This window comes from Acinonyx jubatus, chromosome B3 (assembly GCF_027475565.1).
Source record: "Acinonyx jubatus isolate Ajub_Pintada_27869175 chromosome B3, VMU_Ajub_asm_v1.0, whole genome shotgun sequence".
Classification (NCBI taxonomy): Eukaryota; Metazoa; Chordata; class Mammalia; order Carnivora; family Felidae; genus Acinonyx; species Acinonyx jubatus.
The window spans coordinates 54591094-54618562 of record NC_069386.1 but is presented as its reverse complement, the minus strand read 5'-3'; the positions used below and the strand labels follow the sequence as shown (position 1 = coordinate 54618562).

The 27469-nt window shown below is 36.4% G+C and overlaps 2 protein-coding genes across 11 annotated transcripts in view; both read left to right on the top strand.

The window, feature by feature from the left end:
* Window positions 1–9813: 9813 nt before the first annotated feature.
* On the top strand, window positions 9814–19038 carry CTXN2 (cortexin 2). Of its 6 annotated transcripts, XM_053224054.1 has the most exons (4): window positions 9814–10034; window positions 11604–11701; window positions 17532–17618; window positions 18237–19038. In XM_053224054.1, the coding sequence occupies exon 4, from the start codon at window positions 18294–18296 to the stop codon at window positions 18537–18539; it is 246 nt and encodes an 81-aa protein (XP_053080029.1). In that variant the 5' UTR covers window positions 9814–10034; window positions 11604–11701; window positions 17532–17618; window positions 18237–18293; the 3' UTR covers window positions 18540–19038. The 6 variants fall into 6 exon arrangements, with proteins under 6 accessions (XP_053080029.1, XP_026922996.1, XP_026922995.1 ...); XM_027067194.2 differs by lacking the exon at window positions 17532–17618 and having other exon boundaries at window positions 9820–10034; XM_053224053.1 differs by lacking the exons at window positions 9814–10034; window positions 17532–17618 and adding an exon at window positions 10038–10056.
* A 3253-nt stretch (window positions 19039–22291) lies between these two features.
* SLC12A1 (solute carrier family 12 member 1) overlaps window positions 22292–27469 on the top strand; it is an 87828-nt gene continuing 82650 nt past the window's right edge. For 4 of the 5 annotated variants that reach the window (XM_053224052.1, XM_015063437.3, XM_015063436.3 and 1 more), the window contains exons 1-2: window positions 22292–22439; window positions 23573–24188. In XM_053224052.1, coding sequence (XP_053080027.1) covers window positions 23769–24188 — 420 coding nt within the window. In that variant the 5' untranslated portion in view covers window positions 22292–22439; window positions 23573–23768. Of the gene's footprint in view, window positions 22440–22500; window positions 22520–23572; window positions 24189–27469 lie in introns of those variants that run through there. The other variant, XM_027067199.2, reaches the window with a different exon arrangement.

The following is a 27469-nucleotide window of genomic DNA, read 5'->3' as shown; positions in this document are numbered from 1 at the left end:
ACTTTGGCTCAGGTCATGATCTCACAGTCTGTGGGGCTCTGTGCTGACAGCTCGGAGCCTGGAGCCTGCTTCCGATTCTGTGTCTCCCTCTCTCTCTGGCCCTCCCCTGCTCATGTTCTGTCTCTCTCTGTCGCAAAAATAAATAAAAACATTAAAAAAAATTTAAAAAAAAGTGAAAAGACAGAGGCGCCTGGGTGACAGAGTCAGTCGGTTACGTTTCCAGCTTTGGCTCAGGTCATGATCAGGTTCATGAGTTTGGCCCCGTACCGGGCTCTGTGCTGACAGCTCAGAGCATGGAGCCTGCTTCAGATTCTGTGTCTGTCTCTCTCTCTGCCCCTACCCTGCTCGTGCTCTGTTTCTTTCTCTCAAAATAAATAAACATTAAAAAAAAAAAAGTGAAAAGACAGACTGGGACAAAATCTATGCAAAACATATATCTTATAAAGGACATCAGTCCAAAATATACAAAAATCAATGCTAAGAAAACAAACCACCCCATTAAAAAGTGAAAAAAGTTCTGAATAGACACCTCACCAAAGAAAATACAAAGATGGAAAATAAGCATAAGATGTTCAGTATCTTATGTCATTAGAGAATTCAAATTAAAACATTGAGATACCATGACATAGCTATTAAAATGGCTAAAATCCAAAACATTGACAATCACCAAATGCTGATGAAGAACGTGAAGCAACAAGAACTCTCATTCACTGCCAGTGGGAATGCAACACGGTTTAGTCACTTTGAAGGACAGTAAGAAAGCTAAAAATCATCTTATCATTCAACCCAACAATAGCACTCTTAGTTATTAACCAAAATAAGTTGAAAATTTATGTTCACACAAAAACCTGCACATGAACATTTATAGCATCTTTATTCGTAGTTTCCAAAAGTTGAAAGAAACAAAGACGTTCTTCAGTAAGTTAATGGCTAGGGGAACCTGGGTGGCTCAGTCAGTTAAGCATCTCAGGTCATGATCTCACTGTCCATGAGTTCCAGCCCCACGTTAGGCTCTGTGCTGACAGCTCAGAGCCTGGAGCCGCTTCAGATTCTGTGTCTCCCTCTCTCTGCCCCTCTCCCACTCACGCCCTGTCTCTTTCTCTCTCAAAAATAAGTTAACGTTAAAAAAAAAAGCTAATGGCTAAACTTCGGTCTATCCATGCAATGGAATGTTATTAAGCAATAAAAAGAAATGAGCTATCAAGCTATGAAAAGTCATGGGGGAAGCTTAAATGCATATTGCTAAGTGCAAAAAGCTAGTCTGGAAAAGAAACGAGTGTATATGACTCCATACATACAATTCTGGAAAAGACAAAACTATAGAAACAGGAAAAGATCAATGGTTTCCAAGGGTTCATGATGCAGGTGGGTGGAAGGGGGGAAATATGTAAGTCTGGCACCAGATATTTAGAGAAGTAAAACTATTCTGTTACAATACTGTAATGATGGATACATGACAATAACCATTTGTCAAATCCCACAGAACTGAACAACACAAAGATGAACTCTAATGTAAATTATGAACTTTAGTTAATAATAATGTATCAATATGGGTTCACCAATTATAACAAATGCACCACACTAATGCAATATGTTAATAATAGATAAAATGGTGGGGCAAGGGGGGAAGGAGGTATATGGTATTTTTCTGGTCAGGTTTTCTGTAATCCTAAAACTGCTTTACAAAATAAAGCCCGCTCAAAGAAAAAGATAACTGATAATATTCAGGAGAAAAAAAAATCATTCAAAGCTGGGGGTGGAGGAATGGGAAACAGTGTAAAACCCATGCAACTTCACAACCAGAGCACCACAAAAACATTTACAAAACTAATGAAAATACTAGCACAGTTAAAAATACAAGTTAAAAATATACATTGCATACAGGTTTACCTCAAGAAGCCAGAAAATTCTCAAATATACAACCTAACCTTACAATAAAGGAGTTAGAAAATAAACAGCAGGGAAAGCCTAAAGCCAGCAGAAGGGAAATAATAAAGATTAGAGCAGAAATAAACAATACAGAAACAAAAAACAGTAGAACATACCAATGAAACTAAGAACTGGTTCTTTGAGAGAATTAATAAAAATGATAAACTGGGACTCCTGATTGGCTCAGTCAGTTAAGCATCCACTTCTGCTCAGGTCATGATCTCACAGTTCTTGGACTCAGGTCCTGCATCGGGCTCTGTGCTGACAGCTTAGAGCCTGGAGGCTGCTTTAGAGCCTGGAGGCTGCTTCAGATCCTGTGTCTCGCTCTCTTTTTGCCCCTTCCCTACTCTGCCTCTATCACTCTCCTCCTCTCTCTCTCTCTCAAAAATAAATAAACATTAAAATAATAAAAAAAAAATAAACATGATAACCCCCCAGCCAAACTTATTGAAAAGAAAAGAAAAGGGACCAAAATAAATAAAATCACAAATGAAAGAGGAGAAATCACAGCCAACGCTGCAGAAATACAAATAATTATAAGAGAATATTATGAAAAATTATTTTCCAGTAAACTGGGAAATCTGGAAGAAATTGACAAATTCCTACAAACATATAAATACATACAAAATTGAAATAGGAGGAAATAGAAAATTTGAACAGACCCATAACCAGCAAAAAAATTGAATCAGTAAGCAAAAATTTCCCAACAAACAAAAGTCCAGGGCCAGATGGCTTCCCAGGGGAATTCTACCAGAAAATTAAAGAAGAGTTAATACCTATTCCTCTCAAACTGTTCCAAAACACAGAAATGGAAGGAAAACTTCCAACCTCCTTCAATGAGGCCAGCATAACCGTGGTTCCAAAATAAGAAAAAGACCTCACTAAAAAGAAGAATTACAGGTCAGTCTCCCTGGTGAACATGGATACAAAAATTCTCTACATGATACTAGCAAATTGAATCCAACAGCATATAAAAAGAATTATACACCACAATCAAGTGGGATTTATTCCTGAGCTTCAGGGGTGGTTCAATATTTGAAAATCAATCAACATTAATTAATTAATTAATTGATTCACGACATTAATAAAGGAAAGGATAAGAGCCATATGATCCTCTCAGTAGATGCAGAAAAAGTATTTGGCAAAATACAGCATCCATTCTTGATAAAAACCCTCAACCAAGTAGGGATAGATGGAACATACCTCGACATCCTAAAGTCCATATATGAAGACCCACAGCTAATATCATCCTCAATGGGGAAAAACTGAGACCTTTTCCTCTATAGTCAGGAACAAGACAGTGACGTCCACTCTTACCATTACTATTTAACACAGTACAGGAAGTCTTAGCCTCAGCTATCAGACAACAAAAGAAATAAAAGGCATCCAAATTGGTAAGGAAGAAGTCAAACTTTCACCATTTGCAGATGACATGATACTCTATGTAGAAAGCTCAAAAGACTCCACCAAAAAATTGCTACAACTAATCATGAATTTAGCAAAGAACTAATCATGAATTTAGCAAAGTCACAGGATATAAAGTCAAAGTACAGAAATCTGTTGCATTTCTATACACCAATAATGAAAGAAACAGAAAAATAAATCAAGGAATCTATACCATTTACAGTTGCACCAAAAAAACATAAGATAACTGGGAATAAACCTAACCAAAGGGGTAAAATGTCTGCACTCTGAAAACATAGAACACTTACGAAAGAAGTTGAAGAGGACACAAAGAAATGGAAAAAAACATTCCATACTCATGGATTGGAAGAACAAACATTGTTAAAATGTCTATACTGACCCAAACAATCTACACATTCAATGCAATCCCTATCAAAAAACCACCAGCATTTTTCACAGAGCTACAACAAATAATCCTAAAATTTGTATGGAACCATAAAAGACCCCAAATAGCCAAAACACTTTTGAAAAAGAAAAGAAAAGCTGAAGCCATCATGATTCCAGACTTCAAGCTATATTATAAAGCTGTAGTCATCAAGACAGTTTGGTACTGACACAAAAACAGACACATAAATCAATGGAACAGAATAGAAAGCCCAGAAATGGACCCACAACTATATGGTCAACTAATCTTCAGCAAAGCAGGAAAGAAAATCCAACAGAAAAAAGACAGTCTCTTCAACAAATGGTGTAGAAATATATAAGGCAAGTTGAATTATGAAAACAGGGACAAGTGCACAAAGACCAGGAAGAACTGTTAATATGCAATTTCAAGACAGAGCATGTGGCTAAATTGAGCCAAGAGGATGAAGAGGTGAATGGGCATGTGTATAGGACTGCTTTCCTCCACAGTTTACTGCATTCAGCTGTTAGTGTGGACTTTGAGTTAAATTGCTTTCACTTGGTAGCCAAACCCAACTGTATCAAGGAAAACTGTGTATAAACTGATTGATTTCCATATTCTATTGACATACTTACTTGACAATTATGTATTAATTGGTTCATATTAGAGAAATATAAAATGCAGCAAAATAAACTGCCTTTGATTCTTTGTTTCTTTAACCCAGTAAAATAACTTAAACCAATTAAATATATTATACCATAGTTATGGCTCCCATATTTGTGGAGATTGTGCCCAAGGTATCCTATCATACTCATTAGCTTCAAGAGTAAATATAGTAGAGGGCTTGAAGTACACTTTAAATGAAACAATTTAAGGCTTAAGGGCTGTAAATTAAAGCCAATTAAATGAAACTTCATTTAAATAGATGACTCTGAACTGAAACATTTAGTGCACTTTTTCTTTGCAGAAAATTTTACCAGCAAAACATAACATCTCATTTTCAATGGTACTCATCAAACAGACCAACATCAGATCATTATCTACACTGAAGTGTCATCGTGCTCAATTCTCTCATGAGTCCACTCACTTTAGATAATTTCTTCACTGTTGACAAAAATCCCATAGTCATTTTCTAATCAAATCTAATTGTCCTATTACTTACTGTACTCTCTAATCCTATTTCAGCATATTCAGCATTGGTACTCTCCAGAGATCAGATGGTAAAATGACCTAGAGGAAGAACTCTAAGAAAAGAAACTAGAAAACTAATAGAGTGGTTAAAAAAAACACAGCACTTTAAGCCAGTCAATACCTAGTTGCAAAAGTTAGAACAAGACGATGAACCATTCATTTATAGCTGAAATTTTTAACTTGTCCTTTGGATTACATCAGGATTATAGAAATGGACTTCCAAGGGCCTGTGAATGCTCTGGGTTTTGAGCAGAATTATCTGTTTATATGTATTTTTCGGTAGAGGGCATATATTTCTTATTGTAATTTCAATCAATCTTAACCCTCTAAAAATATTAAAACCACTCATACAGAACAAAAGCATAGGTAGCTAAAAATGACACTCAGGATAGTTAGGAATGTATTTCTTTTTAAAAACATTTTTAAGGTTTATTTATTTATTTTTGAGAGACAGAGTGCGAGTGGGGGAAGGGCAAAGAGAAAGGTAGACACAGAATCCGAAGCAGGCTCCAGGCTCTGAGCTGTCAGTACAGACCCCGATGCAGGGCTCAAACTCACAGAGTGCGAGATCATGACCTGAGCCAAAGTCAGAGGCTTAAACGACTGGGCCACCCAGGCACCCAAGTAGGAATGTATTTCTTAAAGATAAACAGATGACTTTTTGATAAAACGAATTATCCAATACCATCTTAAGTGAAATAGCATTGGGTTAATATTTTAATGTCTATAACAAAAATAATTTGTATTTGTCTTTAATACATTTTTTAGAGTTCTGCATTTGAAAGTTGTAGTGTCGAATATTTGAGTAAATAGCAATATTTTGAATAAAAAGACCCAGCTACATTAAGACATTTTAGTTTAGAAAAAATAATCAAACCAGTCAGGTATGACATTGATTTCCATGAAAAGCTGAGGGTGACATGTTGGCCTAATAAGTTTAAGAGATGATCCCACCATAGATAATTTCAGAGCAAGAAGACAACTAGAACCAGGGTAGCAAGAATTCACAGCAAGCAAAATTTCCTCTGAGAAGAATCCTGAGCTGCCTTGTTAAAGAAATTCTTGCTTTTACCTCCTTTGTGACACCCTCATTCAAAAGTATATTCATCAGAGTGGGGCTGTCATGTTCTTTAAATTTCTATAGTTACCATGTTTCTGAACAAGTTAGATAATCAACACTTCCACTCTCTGACATAAAAAAAAGTCCTAGTCATATAAAGGACACTATTTACAATATAAAAGAAGAAACAGAGAAACAAAGTATTTTGAAATAAAGCTGATATGTAGTTCCATAAATTGAAAATTTCTTCTGCTAGCTTAACCTTTATTATTGAGTCATAATAAATTATATTCTATCTTCATAGCTAACTACATGATTGTTTTTTCTATAGTTAAGCATCTTATTAGAAACAAGTTTAGGAGTGCCTATGTGGCTCAGTCAGTTAGGTGTCTGACTTCGGCTACAGTCATGATTTTATGGTTTGTGGGTTTAGGCCAAGTGTTGGGTTCTGTGCCGACAGCTCCGAGCCTGGAGCCTGCTTCAGCTTCTGTGTCTCCCTCTCTCTCTCTGCCCCTCCCCCACTCACACTCTGTCTCTCTCAAAAAAAGCATTAAAAAAATTACTTAAAAAAACAACAAATTTATAGAATAGCCATATATACCCAAAAGGTAGTTAACATTTTGAGCCAAAAAGTAGAAAAATAAATGTATTTATTTGCTTATTTTTAATTTCTTTACTTCATTTCTGATTTTGTGAGGACATTTATATGTGGACACACATTACATCAGGCAATTAAAAGAAAATAACATACCAATACCTGAGAAAACAAAATTGCAGTAGTCAAGGCAATAGAGAAAGAACACAAATATAAAAGCCTTAATATTTTACACAGGTACTAATTTTTAGTTGTTAATTTGACTTTGACATCCCTTGTAACTAAAAGAAAAGGCAAATGGAATCACTTACACGATGTACATTGTGTATAAGAGGAGAACATAACACTTACCTTGGGATGGTTTAAGTGAAGAGGAGAAGTATGAAAGTTCAAGTCATGAGATTGGCATTAATAGAAATGTTTTTAGGGAGAACTTATATATAGAATAGCAAGTGATATGTTGGGCAAGTCCAAGTCTTTATTAGCAACCCTATAGTACACTTAGAACAGGACATATAAACTGAAGACTGTTTCATACAGAATATTTGCATATAAGCTGAAAATGTAATGTCAAAGCATAGTAAAGGCAATTCTGCTTGGGGGAGGTCTAAAAAATGCCACCCACATATTTATCTTTCTAATAATTTGGATTTCTCTGAAAATAAATCCTAGATTATCCAGAAGTATGGATTAACCATGTGCACATCAGAAAAGTATTCATGTGTTTCATATCTTTCAACAATTTTTTAAAATAAATATTGAGCAGCAGGCCAATGCTGCAAGGACCTGAAATGCAGATGTTCTGGGTTTTATCTATTTGCTATTCTTCATCACTTCTTTGGCAGTAGAGAATAAAATATATATCATTAATCTCTGTGCTTCTATAAAACTTGGTAGAACTTGCCATGTTGTCTTGCAATGTATCTCATCAAGGTCAGAGACCAAAGATCATCAGTCTTTGTATCCTAGCATCTAGCAAAGAAAGTGGAACATAATGGATTTTTAATTCATTATGCTTTCCTGAATGAGTCATTTGCAGAGTTTCCAGAACATCACCACCATTCATATAGCTTGAAAAAGATCAAGATCATGCACTAACACATACCTAGAAACCTAATATATAGTAAAAACTTTCCTTTGGCGTCAATTCAAAAGCATTAACTAAAAGCACTGTATCAACTGATGTATAAATGGATTTTTTTAAAAAACAAGAAAACCATCCAGAGGAATCTTCAAAATCTAAGTATACATGTGTCATGTCAGGGACACAACAGATCAGCATTTACTCAAATGATCAATGAAACAATGGCCCTCTCCCACTTTTTAAACTGGGTAAGAATTAGATATGTAACATTCAGATTTGTAAAATCAGTATCATGAGCATAAAATCATGACAACAAATCCTTGGACTGAGGCCTATACATAAGCAGTAAAATCATATAATTTAGTTTCTTTCCATGAGCTTGGATTACAAAAAGAATGGGTGATTGCAGGTTATACTGTAAAAATATAGAGTGAAATAAACAGTGGTATGTGTCCGGACAATGCCAAATCAAGATCAAATGATTAAATTTATAAAGTTTGTTATAGTTGTTAATATTGTACAAACAAAATGGTTAACCTCTGAACTTATGTGAATAGAATATTCTTACAGCAGTCTAGAAACATACATAGAACAATAGAAGGAAGAAAACGACCTCCTTTCCCATACTCTATGAGTGACCGCATTGCCATAATACAATCTTTCTAGAACCTTGCTACTTGAAGCGTGGTTCCCGAACTAGCAACTTCTGGCATCACCTGGGATCTTGTTAGAAATGCAGAATCTGAGACCCAAACTCACACTTGCTGAGTGAAAACCTGCATTTTAGCAAGATCCTGAGATGATTCATACTCATACTAAATTTCAAGAAGCACTGCTCTGGCATAGTACCAAAATAAGATGTGGACCTTAGCAAGCTTTTAAAAAAAGCCAGTTAAAACCTTGGTTAGGAACATGTTACTGGAATAACTTTTGCAGTCTATTGGTGGGCAGTTAGTTCACCTATATTATGGGGTGTTTAATGGTTTTAAATAAAAAAGAATAAAAATTTTTGAGTATAGTCTTATATGAACTACAAGTTATACTTTGAGAATTTTTTATAAGACCATGAAATTTCCTGAATACATAAAAATTCTGAATGACCATTACCTTGTCTTCACTTTATTATTGAATTCTAACACACCTTTACATGATGTGTTTTCAGCATTTTTCTACACAGTGACCCAATTCTGCACCTACATTTTCCCCAATAGCTGACAATTTAATAATTTCCAAGGTCAATAATCAAGTTTTTAGAGAATCTACAGGTGTTTGTAACTTGAAGGTTCTGGATATAGTATCCAAACATGAATAGAATTGGAGCTTTATAACTGAGTAGGACAACACCCCTAAGTTAGGATGAGGGGAAAGGTTTTCTTGTTGTTGTTTTTCTTTTGTTTTTGTTTGGCTTTGCTTTCATTGAGGTTTAAGTTTAGATTCTATGTATTTAACACTTTAGAAAATGTGCCTTGCAACTACATATGGGCTTTAATGGAGCATTCCTCTCTTGGTGTGTTCTATCTACTAGGTAGGTCTTACAACGCAATTTTTCAGCACTACGGACAGCGCCTAGACTCCTGCCTTAAAATGCGGGGGTGGGGCGGCGAGCTAGGTTGGGAGCTTGGGGGGAAGGATCCGGTTGGGTTTGCGTAGAAAAGAAAAGGTGAAGAGTAGGAGAAAACAACTCCAAATGACGCATGCAGTCCCCACTTAAACCAATACACTTTCATTCTCGTCTTTCTCTAATCAGATGAGAAGAAAGAAGAATTTAGCGTCTATTCCTTCACTGAGACTGCGGTCAACGAGCACAACAAAATGCCCGCGGTACAGATGCTGCTGCAGAAGAGAGGAAAACAAGGATTTTAACAATAAATTAATTAAATTGGCGATGAACTCCGATTGCTAACCTGCAGTGTGATATGAGTGAAAATGAGCACCTATTTTTTTTTTCTTTTTAGCAAAACAGAATAGATAGAGCCTGTTGCTGCTGCGGTGGCCGATTCCCTTCCCCCTTCTCATTTCCCAACTCTTCTCGGTATCACAAACACACACGGTCAGATGCCTTCACATATAGGCGCGCGCGCGCCAATGTTTACACTGTGCCACAACGAATAAATCAGGCACATTTTCCTGCAAATACACGCGCGCGCACACGTACTTCACGAGCGCCCACGCCCTCTATCTCTCATCGACAGATACAGATATTTACACACGTAGGCCAGGAGAGCGCTAACCACGGTACTGTGACTCCACGCAGGTTCCCAGGACACGCCTTTTACATTGTTACCGAACCGATCAGCGAACACGGACAAACCTGCCAACACTTAAGTCTACTGGCTGGATTTCATCTCCATGGCAACAAGCATGGAAGGTGAGACATCGCTGCCTGCGAAGTAACTTTCTCCCCCTACCCTCCGCATTAACTGACAGGGTTCCAGTGCAGGTTCAGATGAGAAGCATGTCCTCATTCTCTTGTATTTATGAAGCTGAGGAGTAGGAAAGGAGGCTGGGGAGGGCGGGGGTGAGGGGGTGGTGAGGTGGGGGCAGGGGCGGGGGGTAGGGGGGCTCACGAATGGATCCTGCAGGTCTGGTCAGTTCAAATTCTAAAGGAGGATACAGCCCTGATATTTCTGCTGGTGCTGGTGCTGCTGCCAAAAAGAAAAAATAAATTAAAAAAAAAATGTGTGTGTGCAGTTAGCTTGCTGGTGCTATGCTTCTTTAGTTTAACATGTCCAAAGAGAACTGGAGACAAACAAGGCAGAATGATAATGACAGTCTACATTTCTCTAGTGAGACATTTTGAAAATTTTCAGACCAGATTTCCAGTGTTTTGAAAAGATCGAATGTCAGAGTCCTTGGGGAGCTATGTGAAGATTCTCTTAAGAGGGAAGTTCTCTTCAGGTTGAAATCTGAAAGGTTGGTGGGGGAGGGAGGGTGCAATTCTGGCAGATCCTGAGGTTTTGGATTTCTGGGAAGGCCTGAAATGTTTGCACTTGATCATGATGAAGACATCTGGTTTTGTAATTTAAGGTTTTCCTTTAATTCCAACACATTCCATTCCTAATGATTAACTAGCTCTGTGCAGAAGCAGACTGAACAGTGTTTCTTTTTCCCTGTTTACTTTGAATAGGATTTAATAACCTTGATGTAGAGTGGGGGATGTGTCTATGTGCGTATGGGAGGATTCATTATTTTTTAAGCCTGATATTTCTTATAGTTCTCATTCCATGAAATCATGAATATCCATATTATGAGCATTAAAGATTACTATATCTGATAACTAACATCAAAATACTTTTCACCAAGAACACCATATTCCAATATAATAGTTGTTATTTCAGATAAACTGTTTAGACTATCATTAATAGATAAATAAACCAAAGGAAAAAACCTGTTGATTAAAATGCTAGAGGTTCTTTTTTTAATGGGCATATACTCTTCAATATTGGTTTCTGCAGTTGCACATTGTTGCATGCATACTATATGTTCCTAAAAAGTGAAATTATATCTTTCTAATCAGTAAGCTTATTCATAGAAGAAAAAAGTAACACAACATTTACATGTATGAAGGGCTATATATATATTAGGTATAAAAATACTATTTGCTTGACTACTCACAATGGTATCACTTGTATGACTCATCAAAGATAGACTTTGTTTACTGGTTACTAACTACAAAGCCATTGAATGAGATTTTGGCCTTTTGGTCTACCGGTATACTGTTGGCCCAATCCTATGACTCATCAGGACTTAGAAATCCCAGCTCCTGATAATTGCCATGAAGGAAATGATGTACCTTCAACTCAATTGCTCATTTCTAAAGGACCTAAATGTTGATCTTTTAACCCATATTTTATGGTGTAGGATGTTTAAAATGACTCTTATCACATAATTCTACATCTACTCTTTTTTTGAAAATTCATTTCTTTTTTCTCAACAGGGCTTATTTATCATGGTTTTGTAACCTCATGGTCTGAATGTCTCTCATTTTTCTATTTCCCAGTAAACAAGATATTAAGATGATGTTTTCCCTCTGAGGTAGGCATTAAAATGTCTGTTTTACAGAGCATACTGATTTGTTTTGCATTTCCATCTCTTCCATGGACTAGAGAAAGTAAAATGTATCTTTTATCCACATTGTTGAGTAATTTTGGATATCTTATTAATTATGAAGAAATCAGTGTTGTAACTGGAGACTTCTATTTATTTTTAACAATATTTTGTTACTAACAATACTTTTTAATCTAATTATGCTCTATATCAATAGAAAGGTACAAAGTTCATTGCACTTAGCAGTATATTCTCAAAAATTTTCTACCTGCTGTTGAAAGTATAAGTTATTCATTTCACAGAGCAAGTAAAATGGAAAGTTTGGGCAAACGTTTGAAAAATTTAGGCCTACAAATACTGGTATTTCAGTTGCTACACATATGGCTTAAATTACTAAGAGCATCTATTTGCTGAACACATTGTTAGGCAATTGCTTAACTTTTTACTAATTTGCTTGTCTGTCCACAGCCTACAGCAATGGCCAGGCTTTTTTTTCAAGCTTTAAATATTATCCTCTTAGTTGTTTTTCTTGACTTGTATTTGGTTTTCATCTTTAGCATAAGGCAGAATTTTCAAATGAATATAAAAGTCCAAGTTCTTCCTTTTAAGATCTTAATAAAACCTCTGTTCTTTGTCACCCAATTTTTGGTTAAAAATGGAAATTTCCTAGTTCTTTGAACCCCAAGTGTATTTACTTGGCTCCACTTTTAACAGCTGAATATATAATCCTGTCCTTATTATTGGAAATAAGTAGTCTAATGATCTAAACTTATGCACTTAAATTTTTGTTGAAGTAAAGGAAGTGAAACTTCCTTTTTGTCAAGTTTCTTTTAGCATTGGGCTTCATTTATTCATTATCCATCACTCCAAAACCCTCTTCAATTATTGTCCCCCCTGGACATTCAACTGAAGCTTTAAAAGCGGTGAAAAAAGTCTGAATGCCAAACCCAGGGTCCTGTTTTTCATCACTTGTTTCCATCACCACTGAAGAATTCAACACTGTTTACCAGCACCTTCAGAAACTCTAGCTTCCTTTGTTCCAAGTGAACTTCCTACTGCAGATTCACTTAGAACTCTCATTCCTTACACAACTCTACTAGCAGATCCTGTTTTCTTCTTGTAAGAGAGGGATTCTTTGAGGCTCATTGCTAGGCTTCTTTCATTTTCAATCCTTTTTGGTAACTGCAAATAGAACCTTAATGGGATGACATCAAAATTGCTTTCTGGATCCATCCAGAACAAGTAGATCTGGCTTCCTCCAGGATAACTCTTCAAATATTAGAATACACCTGTCATCTTCCTTGGTCTCCTCTTTCCTGAAAAACTCAGCAATTCTTTCCTTCTCTTAAGTTTTGATCTGTAAATGCTTCTATGTATTAAATTGTGTCCTGGAGGCATTCTTCCCCACAAACTCTATTTGGCAATAATATCCTTAAGATGTTTTCCCCACCAGTGATTTTATGCGGGACAAAATGAGCTGGATTAATTTATTTAAAACCGTTTATTGAGGGGTGCCTGTGTGGCTCAGTCAGTTAAGCGTTGGGCTTTTGATTTTGGCTCAGGTCATGATCTCATGGATTCTTGAGATAGAGCCCTTGTGTGGATCTGCGCTGACAGTGCAGAGCCTGCCTGGGATTCTCTCTCTCTCTCTCTCTCTCTCTCTCCCCCCCTCTCTCTGCCCCTCCCCCACGAGTGTGCACATGCTCTCTCTCTCTGTCTCAAAATAAATAAATAAACTTAAAAAAGAAAAAAAAAACCTGCCTGTTCATTGATGTCTATTATGTGCCAGATGTAAACACCACAAATTCACTAAGACCAGAACTAAACCCTTTGTTTACTAAATTTACACTTTGCTTGTATTTTCTTTATTTTGGTTGATGAAAACATTGCCTTTACACTTGTTCAGGCTTAAAAGAGTGGAGTCATCTTTGATACCTCTCTCCATGGCCCACTACCTTCCATTATTTGCCAAAACTATCCCTGATATCTTTATAAACATCTTTTGAACCCATTTCCTCTCCCACTTATCTACCCTGTAGTCCAAGCCCTCATTACTTCTCACCTGGAACATTTATTTCCTATGATGTCCCCCCTGAAATCTATGTTTATTTCGTCTCATCACCAAACCAGTCAACCCTTAGGCAAATAAATTGCAAACTCTTATGGGGCGCCTGGGTGGCTCAGTCAGTTGGGCAGCTGACTTCGGCTCAGGTCATGATCTCGAGGTCCGTGAGTTCAAGCCCCACGTCGGGCTCTGGGCTGATGGCTCAGAGCCTGGAGCCTGCTTCCAATTCTGTGTCTCCCTCTCTCTCTGCCCCTCCCCCATTCATGCTCTGTCTCTCTCTGTCTCAAAAATAAATAAAACGTTAAAAAAAAATTAAAAAAAATTGCAAACTCTTAGCCTGACAGTCTGGAGATTTCACATTTTGGCTCAACCTACCTTTTCAATGTTTTGTTTCCCATACTCCTCTTTGCTTGTATCAAATTGCTCTGAACAAACTGCTCCTCTGGATAAATTCAGCACTTTTCTGACTTCATATTCATTGTCATGCTGTTTCCTTCCTTGCATATCTAAATCTTCTGTCTTTTTTCAAGACTCATCTCAAATACAATCTTTTACAAGAAAAACTTTCCTGATCCTTAAATGGGTGAAATATCTATTTCCTCTAAATTTGTTGATTTTTGAATCTCTTTTTTCATCAATATGTTGAAGATAATACTACTAACCCTGTATGATTATTATGGGGATTAAATAGAATAACATATGTAAAGCAGTGTTTGGTATACAGTGTATGTTAAATACAAGTTTGCTTCTCCTTTCCTTTTATTGTCTTGTAGAAGCCTATACCAGTTTTTTCCTGTTTGTGCATGTATCCTCTCCCTTACAGGCTAGAATCACTTTGAGTACAAATCATGTGAATCTTTCCAGGAATGTTCTTATTAATCAACCTGATAAAAACAAACAGAAACACTGAACTCTGAATGAGCTGCTGAATTTTGATACTTATCTTTGAGGCCAATTTTTTTTTGAAATCAAATAAAAGTTTTTTTTATTCATTTCATTTTGACATTTAAATGTTAAATGTTTTTAATATGTTTTCTGGATATTCAACAATTAGATTCTTAGGACCCAGAACTTTATTCTTAAAAAATTATATTTTTCAATAAATTTACTTTGATTCAATTAAAATATTTATTGGATATCTATCATATGCTGGGAACTGTAACCAGTACTTGAGAAGTAGGAGTTTTTCCTTTAAAAAGTAAAGTAGCTCAATTCACAGATTGTTTGAGACTCTCAGAACAAAGCATTATCTCGTATGTTAGATGATTGTGATAAAAAGTATAATTTTATATCTCTAACTAGAAAGATACTGTGTTTTAATTTAATATTGACAAATGAATTGAGTGTTTTATTGCTACAACTAGTAAATGCCTTTTTTTTTGTTTGTTTGCTCAGTCTATAGGTTTTATTTATTTATTTATTTATTTATTTATTTATTTTTTAGTCGATAGGTTTTAATAAGAATAACAGAGTCTAGTGGATTAATCATTAAGAGCCAACAGACTTAACTCTTCTAATGATCAGCTATGACCCTGTGTCTCTTTCTACATTATGATTTTTAAAAACATGTAAAGTTAACTAATATCATAATTATACATAGTTTAGGCTGTTTCTTCATAATGGCAAAATGAACTCGATAAAAAAAGTGCAGATTATGAAAACTGTCCAGATGTTTTCACTTCTGTACCACCGATTGTTACATTTGGTCCTCAGAAACCAGACTCTGAGAGTTTAGTGTGAGGATGTTTGTTAAGTAGTGCCCTTGGGCTCAACACCTGTGGAAGAACGAGAAAGTAGGCAGGAATCGGCACAGGTCGAGCTGTGACGTGGAACCAGTGACAGTCTTGGTTTACTCCATGAACAACTCTAGAGCTAGAATGGTTTTTTAGAGTTGTACTCCCTTGTGTCAAGATGATCAGGTCTTTTGCTCTCACATTAATCAGACATTAAAAACGGTCTGCCTTATCAGTTGGGGTTCCTGGGTGGCTCAGTCCGTTAAGCCTCCAACTTCAGCTCAGGTCATGAGCTCACAGTTTGTGGGTTCGAGCCCTGCATCAGGCTCTATGCTGACAGAGCTTGGAGCCTGCTTCTGATTCTGTACCTCCCTCTCTCTCTCTCTGCCCCTCCCCCACTCATGTTCTATCTCTTTCTCTCTTTTTCTCTCTCTCAAAAATAAAATAAAAATATTTTTAAAAAATATTTAAAAAATGGTCTGCCTTAGGAATTGAAGTGACCTTGGATGAGGCAGCTCTCCTCGAAAGGGGCTACAGCCAAAGACCATCTGGTGGCAACACTCCCAGCTGCTGGGCATAAATCCTTCATGGAAGGGAGCCTGTCGTACATACCACAGTGTCCATCAGTAAACCAGGTTTATTGCTTCCTCTTATACACATGCTCTCTGAAATTATCAAATGATATAGCCTAGCAAGGTCATGGCTCTAGTGAAGAAAGAATTCAGACTAGTTACTTGGCTGAATCAGTCTGTTACATGACAAATATTTGGTTCAGCATCTCGATGTATAAACATACTGCTTTTCAGTTTCTCCACTTGTTAAACAAATGAACCAGAGGATGTATGGATCTCAGCAAAAGACCTTTAACTGACAAAAGCAATAAAAGTAGAAATTTCATCAGAAGAAAGTTCTAGTTAAGTCCCAAGGTCATTAGATATTCAGTCCAGTCTCATGTCTTCTACAAGATAAAGAGTACTTACAAGAGGTCAATCAGAGAAATCACTCTGAGCCACTTAAGTGATACTAAATTAAGAAAAGAACCAAAGTATAGTCTATACCAATATGTATTAGGGCAGAAAAAAATGATTTGATGGAAAGAAGTTTAACAGAGAAGTTGAAAACAGTATTTTTCCTTTTATTAAAAAAGTCAAATAACAGCATACCCCAGAATGTATTAAATATTCCTGACACTTAAGATTTGAAGACAAAGATAAAGCTGTTTTGTAATCCAAACCATAATAAAAAGAATATCATTAAATATTAACTGGTTTATTCATTGGTCAATAACTTTGAAAGCTACAAGTTTTGTTCTTTTTAATTACCTTTCTTTATTCCTTACCTCCCATCCCTGTTCTGTCTCAGTGGTTTTCTGAAAATTGAATACAAAAAAAATCTGAAGGGTCGGTCATTTTAATAAATAATTCTTAAAAATTATTAGAAAAAGCAACAATAAAAGTGCAAACACTAGCAATCTATTATTCTCAGTTTTAGATGATAAGCTATTTAATGACAGTCCTCTCAAGAAGGGTGGCTGTGCGTTAGTAAACTTTGATCTAATGAACTCATCTTAATTTTAATTAATTAATTAACTTAACACATCAAGTGGGAAAATCTGTTTTGCTTCAATCCAACGTACACTTTCTTTTCTAATTTTTTTTAACGTTTATTTATTTTTGAGACAGAGAGAGACAGAGCATGAACAGGGAGGGGCAGAGAGGGAGGGAGACACAGAATCTGAAACAGGCTCCAGGCTCTGAGCTGTCAGCACAGAGCCTGACGTGGGGCTTGAACTCACGGACCGTGAGATCATGACCTGAGCCAAACTCAGACGCTTAACTGACCAAGCCACCTAGGCGCCCCTAACATACACTTTCTGAACAATTTTGCTGTAGTTTTAAAATCTCAGTAGAGTACAAGCTTAGGAGTAAGATTCTGGTTAGGAAGAGAACTGGGGAGCTCATTGTGAAGCTGAATGTTTATGGAAAACATGCTGTTTAACTTGGATTTTATGTCCATTTAGGGTGTTCTGAAAGTTAATGGGGATGGCGGGGCAATGGCTAATGATCCACAGCTACTGTTGCCTGCTACTTGCAGGATGCTCTGTTGGGTACGGCTCTTATTAAAATAATTTTAAAAACACAATTTACCTCTTCAAGAAATTAACATCTAGCATACGGAGTGGTAGTGGGGAAGAAAACACAAGTGCATACATCTAAAAGCTAAGGGAATGAAAAGAGAGACTTTATACCTATTTAAAAGGATCAGAATCTGTATCAGACAAAGTGGCACTGGAGACAGACCTTAGAACATGGACCTTAGAGAGCTTGACCAGCTCACACACTATGATTATTTATGGTGTTATCTACACATGCAAAAATGAAGTAAAAATTAGATGACAATTCAGTTCAAAGAAGTAATGACTTAACCATCTCACAATGAATCCAAACTTCTAGGGTTCATTATTTGAATATTCACTTTCATATCTGATTTTATATTTAGTGCATGTAGGTACAGTTTCATTTGCCCACCGAGGCAATTCAGTAATTACTACAATAGAAATAGCATCTCCAAAGCTAATTTGATGCTGATCCATATCTGATGATGTTTTCACACATCTTTTGTGAGTTAAGTCAAGAGGGTTTGAAAACTGCCAGATTTTATAAAACAATTACCTGCTCAATACTGTATATGAATAACACTAAACTGAGTTCTATTTTGTATTTAGGCCAACAGGTGACTCCAGCAGGAATTCTGAAGAGCCATAATGATGTGACAGTGAATAATGAGTAGTACCTACTGTGGCAACTCCTCAGCTAAGATGAGCGTCAATGAAGTATCAGCTTTTTCGTTGACTCTGGAACAAAAAACTGGCTTTGCTTTTGTTGGGATTTTGTGTATCTTCTTAGGACTTCTTATTATTAGATGCTTCAAAATCCTGTTAGACCCGTACAGTAGCATGCCTTCCTCTACATGGGAAGATGAAGTTGAAGAATTTGATAAAGGGACATTTGAATATGCACTTGCGTGAGAGTTCCACCTTTATGGTTTTTTAGAGTTATGCCACTGGGACCCATGGAAGATACAACTGTAATCTCCTCGAGCATGCTGGAAGAGGCTCACTTCATCCACTAAATTCAATAAACATGTATGGTTGGTCAAGTCATCTAATCTCTATGGACTTCAGTGAGGAAGCTAACCAGAGGATTTTTAATGTCCCTTTCAATTCTAGTGCCCTATGAACTCTGTGAACGTATCGGGAAACCCAGAGAGCTGAGATGAATGAGGATTTAGGATGTTATGAAAATTTTTTCAGTTTAGGAGTCTCAATTCTGTGGTTTGAATTCTAATGTTGACTTAGCCAAGAAGCTTTATGACCTATAAAGCTGTCTAAGAGGAACCTTTCCATATCTACAAAAACAAGGATAAAGAAACCTATCCTGCATATCTTGCAGGAATGTTGAGAGGACCAAGTGATGTAAGATGAATGTGAAAGCAATATGAAAACCATAAAACATTGTTGAAACATACCTTGCAATCATTTATTATCCTCATTGGTAATACTAATAAGGATTCTCAAACCTAAAGAAGCAATGGCTTAGTGTAAATTATTCCTTATTCAACCTTCATTCTCTTCATTTGATAAATGAAAAGATAGGATATTATTATAAAATAATAACAGCTACAAAATTTTGACTCTTTATGGTTATCAAATTGAGGAATATAGTAGGAGATAAATAAATACAAAACTATTTGTGTCACTTGAGAACACAGAACTGCCAAACACACAGAAAAAAGAATGACTAATATTTACTAAGAGTTTGCACCAAGTTGGGTGCTTTCCATTTACTATGTGATTTGATCCCCTTATGAATCCTTTGAGTTCAACACTACTATTTCCATTTTATTGTCTCAGTGTCACAGATGAGGAACTGAAGCTGAGAGAGATTACATAACTTCCCAGGGTCATCAAGCTAGAGAGTGGTTGTGTTAGGAATTGAATATGGGCAGTCTAATGTCAGAGTCATTATTTGTAAACATCATGCTGTGCTCCCAGACACTATCCTCAAGATTTCTATATATCTTAGAACTATGGTTGCTGCTCAGATCACTCCAAAACCAGTTGTGTCAGATATGATTCCCTGATACTTTCCGTCTCCTAATAGATTTAGAACACTTCTGTGTTGGCTGTTGATCTTTTGGACCAAGCCCACACCTCAAGGAGGCTCTTTGAGACACATTAGGTATAGGAGTGTCGGCCTGGGACACCTTGTAGTCAGTTATTAGTTTGGTCCAAGAACACCTCATTGAGCCAAGTCAGGTGGACACACTGAAAGTTGTATATACCAGGACACTAAGCACCTCCTTTGTGAACCAGGTTTTTAAAGTACTTGCTAAGATATCTAGCTAAGTATAAGATGCACCTTTTGTCTCCCAGGGAAGACATCCAACAAGACCCTGCATTTTGGTGACTAGAACATAACAAAGTCAGATTTTTATTTCAAAAAGAAGACCCTAAAACCTAAAACACAAGAAAATTTATGAAGTATGAGCATTATTTCTGAAATTTCAACACTCACAAGCTTTTCATATCTCATCAATTCCACCATAGTATTATTTTCAATCCCACTAAACAGAAATTCTTTTAACCAAAAGTGTCTTTATCCATAGCATTTATTCATGATCTATTGTTCACCTTAGACTTTTGGGGGGGTGGGGTGGGGAAAGAGTGGTCAGTGTCTGTATTTTCAGAGCCAGAAACAATATAAAAAATATGAAGGATGGCCATAATATGGATACATCATGGAAACTTCATGAAATGCTAAGTCTTCTAGGAGAGTCCAATGTCATAGTCATATCATCCTCTAGCTTCCCCTTTCCTAGAGCCCCATGAGGGAAGACAAGAGAAAAAATAGAGGAGCATACCTCCAGACAGTTTCCTCCTATTACCTTACTCCTATGTCTGAAAGGCCTAAATTGAGTTTACCTTTCAAAGTTGGCTTATGGATGTTGTAATTTCATCCATATCCCCCAAACCATCTTCCATCTGCTCCAGAACATCTGAATCCCCTTAATAGAGAACAAAGACTTTCATTTCATGGTTAAGATAAAAGGCTTAGAACAAAAATGTCTGGTTGATGTAAGACCGAGACTAAAACTAATTCACACAACACTGCAGTCAGACAGGCAGACAGCAAGGAAAAAGCAAAATTGACCACTATCAGATGCATGCACAGTCTTTGGCAGAGGAAAAGGTTAAGGAATAAATAGGTAGGCTCCTGAAAGAGGGATGGAGCTGAGGGAATGGTTGAAGGAAAAGGGGACTAGAGGTGTCAGAGATAACTGCAAGCGAATTCAAAGCTTCCCACCAGGACCAGGGAATAGGACTTATTTTGAGTACCAGCCCCATCTTAGCTGTTCTGAATAATAGCAACACCCAGATGAATCTGAAATGAATCTGAATCTGAAAGGCGTAATTCCCATGCCTTCTGTGTGGGGAGTCAGAACCTTTTGTGGAACAGATAAATGCCTTGTACTTAAGAGCAGAATGAGTTAGTGGTACATAGTTGTAATTCTGTCTCTATTTTTGAAACAGCCTCTGGCATTAGCCTGGCTGGTTAGCATGACATTTACCTAAGAGCGTCTAAGGAGTCTTAGGTATCTCCAGACCCTTTTCTACAATCCAGCATCTGTTCACCAACTTAACTTTCCTCCTACTTTAATAGGCATAGTACCTATCCCAATCTCCAACAATTCACTTTGGAATCTTGGATATGACTAAGTAAAAGTCAGCAGTCAATTGTAAATATTTCCAACATAGTAAAAGCAAGTGCTAAGTACAAACCAGTGCTGATCTAAATCCTATACACAAATTAACTCATTTGATCTTCACAGTAACTTTACAACAAGGTAGATAACATTATTATCCACAATAGCATTTTACAGATGAGAAAGTTAAGGCTCGGAAAGACTGAGTAATTCGCCAAAGCTCACGCAGCTAGGAAGTGGCACAGCTGGGATGCAAATTGAGTATACTGACTTCAGAGTCTTGCTCCTAACCACTGTGTTTTGCCACAACGGTGCTGCTCAGGCAGGTGGAAATCACTTGGGTAGTTTCTTATAAAACACAAGGTGGATTCATTCAATCAATCTGATTGAAAACCAGTGACAGGACCTGTGTGGAGGAATTGTTTGTGCTGTCTTAATAATCACCACCTCACAGATTTGAGCAAAACCTGTCTCTCAATAACACTAAAAAACCGGGTTTGATATAAATGTTTTGCCAGGTAGAGACAAAAAGGTCATTTAGCAATGCCACTGGGAACCTTACCCACAGTTTCATTCCTGCTTCAGTTTTTCCACTACGTAGAAATATTTTCAATAAATCACCAATTCTACATTCAATCCGCTCACTTCCCATGCAGAGAAGAATTCAGCTAATATCTACTATAAAAAAGAAAATAATCTCAAATACCATTTTCTAGTTACCAAGTATAGAAATTATCTCTGGAAGCCTAGATTTTGCTGTACATGTTAAATAATAGGAGGCCACCAGGAATCGTGAAGACAATGGGATTGAATTTATTTAGCCCCAAACAGCTGAAGCACTGATTATATTTTGGTGGATTATTACTGTTGAGCAATCCAACTTCCCTTATGAATTAAAGAAACTTAATGTGACTTTCTGTCTAAATGAATTAATGATTTACTACTGGTTACTAGTTGATGAAGTACTTAAGGTTCCTCAGGGCTAATGACTGGGCAGGGCCCACGGTATTATTCCAGGCCAATCACTGCTCAGTCACCTCTTTCAAGGAAGGTTCTAACCAATAAGAAGCCCAAGGTTTTGGAGTGAAAGTTAGGTGCCCCATATATGCCTGGGTGGTGTTGAAACAGATAAAGCTTCCTGAGAAGAAGGCTTCTTCTGATGGTAAGTTAAACATTTCTGGATGGGGTAAAAATCACACTTAATATTATGTCATAAAGTAGATCCTGAGGAATGGAGTAAAGGTGAGGATGTCAAGGACTATGAAGAGACATGGGATGGTCTATAAAAATTAAAGAGATAACAGCCTCACTTATAGTTTCGCCCCAAAAAATGTTCTTTGCAAGTTGAAGTTAAGATATTTTTTTTAATTCAAAGAAATAGCCTAGTAACTTCAGGAGACAGGCACGGTTTTGTTTGCATTTGTCTGCTTTTCTAAAAAGCCAACATTTAAGTTATCAATAAAGAACTATTAATCTCACTAAAGAATGTACTAAGATGGCTCATATCATGGATGGTAAAAGAAGTGATTATGTAGTCTGCCTCTCAGTCAAATTAAAAGCTTCTCAATGAATTTGAGACTATTTCATTAAAGAGAATTAACAGGGCATGATTATCTTACCTAAATATAGCGTACACCTTTGTTAAGGACTGAGATTTATTTCGTTACACTGAATACCTATATATTTTTAAAGATTCCATGATAGTATTTGCAAAACATAAATGTATGAGCAGATGAGAGGCTACTAAAAGATCCATGAATTTACAAAGCTATCATCTTCACAGGATTTATTTTTAAAAATTAACAAGCATGTATTTTTTAGAAGTTAAAAAATATTTTTAAATTTTATAATCATCATGGAATATAATCATCATTATTAGATAGTATGAATTCATGTCTATAAAAAATACTTTGCAGTTTCAACATTTCGTACTGTCAATGAACGGTGTTTCAGACTGAGAATATTCTCATCTTCTCTTACTGTACTCACTGGTAGAGTTACATCTTTTCTAAAATCATATTAAATCCAACTGCACTGAGTCCAAACAAATGCTACAAACATAGATAATATTTTAATGACTCTATTGAAAATTCTGTTCACTGAAGCAGGTCCCTAGTTAGTTATTATGGGATTTAATTGCTCAGGTGACTAGAGTTCCCGGACAGGTAATTTTTAATGGAATGAATTTAAGATATTATATGTTTTGTAACAGAAAACTTTGCCCTCATACCCCTATGCCTACTTAATTGTATTTATATTACTTGAAACAAGTTTAATTTTCTTTTTCAATGGCAGCTTTGAAGAACATTCAAAGGATGTAGAGGAGAGAAACAATACATCAAGAATCTATTTGTTGAGTCCTTCTAGAACAAAGGCCAGGAGCTCCCTAATGTAAACACATTAAAGTTTATTTTGAGGAGGAAATACATAGATTTTTTTTAAAAAACCATAAAGTAGACAGCTTAGTCCAAAAAAAAATCCATTTTGGAAGATGTCACTGAACAACTCTTCCAATGTATTTCTGGATTCAACGCCCAGTAATAGCAATCGCTTTCAAGTTAATGTCATAAATGAGAGCCACGAGAGCAGCGCGGCTGTGGATAATAACACCGATCCTCCACATTATGAGGAAACCTCTTTTGGAGATGAAACCCAGAACAGATTCAGAATCAGCTTTAGGCCTGGAAATCAGGAGTGCTATGACAATTTCCTCCAAAATGGAGAAACCGCTAAAACAGATGCCAGTTTTCATGCTTATGATTCTCACACAAACACATACTACCTACAAACCTTTGGCCACAACACCGTGGATGCTGTTCCCAAGATTGAGTACTATCGCAATACTGGTAGCATCAGCGGGCCCAAGGTCAACCGACCCAGCCTGCTTGAGATTCACGAGCAACTTGCAAAGGTAAGCTTCAGGGCACAGGCAAGTATCCTCCCTCCCTTTATTCCTTCAGGTGATCTCCTGCTCTTTAATCATGCTATGAATGTTGGAGTGTCTTGTGGGGAAGTCTATTCCAAACCACCCTCCTTCCTTACACAGCTGTCCCTCGTTCCCAATAACTAGACAATACACGGAGTGTTTCACAAATATTTACTGAGCACCGAGAACTAAAGAATTAGCTCTGAAAGTGAGGCAGTGCATTATATTTTCTTTAAACTTATAGTGTACTCAGTGCACTCTTGGTTAAACATTCCAAACCAGATACTAAGCTAATTTCACCTTAGTATGAATGCCTCTGCAGCAGTTGTAAGAGGCAAAAAAAAACCAAAAAAACGAAAAATCATCACTGGAGCTTACTGTAGTTAATACTGTGGTGTCAGCCTTTAGAGCACATGGGTATTTTATATTCTTTAAAGAGAAACCCAAGATTTATAAGATTCAGCATTTTATCCCTTCCTCTTCAAAAGTTTGCCTGAGGCTCCTGAATGCTCTTAAGCATATAAAAGTAACTGAATTAAATTTAAGTACAGAAATGGCTAAGCTTTTCATTATTTAATGAAAATCAATAATGGGTTCCCAAATCTGCTAGAAGCAGGAGGTAGCATTTTTTCTAATCATGTAGCAAATCATTGATAAACTTCATAGATTTCTTCTTCTATAACTTGCTCTAAAATATATTGATGCACTTTATCTTCCTGCTCTTCTGGAACACATTTTGGAATGAATATCATTCTTTATGGATGTAATTACTTGCTAAAAAGAATAATTAGCTGTCACATATCCAAATGTAGTTTACTTTTGCCCAGGTTTTGAGGTAAAAGAAAAAATTGATTGGAACAATTCCTTTCATATCCATTCATTCAACATTGATTTTATCAAATGGTTACCCACACTAGGGAGTCTAGGAATATTGCTCTCACGGAAGATGCTAATAAGGGTGAAGTTTTCCCTTTAGTTTCTGTTCGTTCTTCTTTCCACAAGGAAACCCATCTCTAAAATGTATTCTCCTTGGCTGCTCGGGGTCCCTGACTCTGCATCCTACCACCAGAGGCTGAGTGACTTCCTGAGCGGAGCCCATGCTCTGAATGCTGTACCCTTATCCTTTCTCCTCACCAGGCTTTACTTGTCCCATGTACTATATTTGCAACAGTCTGCTGAATGGCTGGTTTCTTTACAGATAGAAGATTTAGACTTTATCTAGGATATTCGGTGCTTTGATCAAAAGAAGTTAGCAATGTGACAATGTCAGAAAAAAATGGCGGCCCCCATTAAAATTTTGAGAAGGGGGTTGATTTGAAGCTCCTGAGATCAGACCCAGGTATCACTTTGCTTTGTGTGGGAAAGTGGAAAGAAGAGACAAGGGGGAGAAGGAAAAGAGGGAAAAGTTGGTTGTGAGAAAAGGGCACAAGGAGTTTTCAAAAAGCACAGAAAAAGAAACTTAGGGCATTATAAAGGGATTTCAATTTATTCTGAAGAAGTAAAATGAGCCAAAGTTCTCTTTAAAAAGATCTGAAATTCTCTCCCACCATACTCCACCTCATTCCACATGATAAGTCTTAAAGCTCATTCTTTGTAAAATTAGCATCATCAAAATTTAAATATTCTCATATTTGTCCCCCAGTTTGCAAGAAAACAAAATAAAAGTATTTCCATTAATAAGGAAATGGAGTAAACTCACATTGTTCTTTGGACTAATGTTCTAGAGAGAGAAACATAGCTTATTTACAATTCCTAAAGCCACAGCTTATGTAAATCTTTACATAAGGGGAGAAAAACTCTCCGGGAATGGTTGGTTGTTCAAAAGCCAATCTGAACAACCGTAGTCGAAATGCAATAGCTGCATTTGACAGTTTTCATAGCTGTTTGGGATATCCTATTCTTTTTGAAAATGACACAAAGACTTAACTTTGACGTAAAGCTCTTTTTTCTCAGATACAAAGAAATAGCAAATTAAATAGTTTAAAAATTAGGTTCAGGCTCAATGCCCTGAATAATCATTCTGAATGAGTATAGTAATAAGTTACTCTTTTTATGAATTTGACCCTCAGTTATCAAGACACTTCATCATTAAATCCCACAGAAGTATCCACATAGCCAAACTGGGAGCAGAATTCTAATGCAACCATGAATCTATATACTAGTGTCTCTAAACTTGTAGGGCCCAGTCCACCTCTCCATATGATCTACCTCTGTGCTATCCTTTGATACCAGACATGAACAATCTGAGACTTCGTCAATTCATCCCTTTCTTCTTTGTTAGTGAATTTGATTCTTTTTCCTCCTGCTTAACCTCCCTCCCATGAAAGATGAAGACCTGTAGTGTAATGAGCTATGCTGTTACCTCCTTGTGGCCCTTGACATTTTTATGGTAGTTCCCCAAATCACAACTAGATATGATCAATAGAACAAATATTACATAATAATACTCAGACACATCACCAATTTTGTATGCAAAAAATTATAAATGATAATGTTTACTCAAACAATTTAAAAGTGGAAAGCAATTGACATAGTACAAGTTTGGTGATATATTTTTTTTGTACCCGAGTATAATGCTTTAAAAAACCATAAAAGAATTGTATATTTACATTAAGTGACAACATATTTAGACAGAAACCAGTTGGATTTTTTGCAGAATCCTGGCTATAACTTCCAAGTCAGAAAAAAAATTATATGTCAAGGTTGTCCTAATAGTTGAAATAAAAAAATAGGTTTGAAAGACGTTATTTTAAGTCTCTACCTTCACTGAAACTCTAGGAATGATACATATTGACAAAATTTGTAATCCCAGTGATTTGAGATCATAGTTGAAAAAATCCTTTTATTTTCTCTGTAGTAAAGAGCTAAATGCCTATACAGATGGCTATGAATTATAGATTTCCAAAAACCCTAGTTAAAAGCAGGAAAAAATGGCTCCATCCTTTACTTTCTCTGCAATATTATATAAGCTACATAACTTCAACTGATACTGTAGGATGTTTGTGAATACTAGTTTACATGCATATAAAGTCTAGCATGTTGCCTTCTACAATGGGTAGAAACTGAACAAATCATTGTTGATAATGATGATGGCAATTTTTGTATTCACTGATTTTTACTCAAAAAGTAAAATATACACTAATAAAATATTTAAGAAGTACTGAAAAGTATATCTTGAAATGTCTCTTATCTAATATAGATCTTCAGTTTTCTCTCCAAGACAATCATTACTGTCAGTTTCTTATAAATCCTCCCAGAAATTTTCT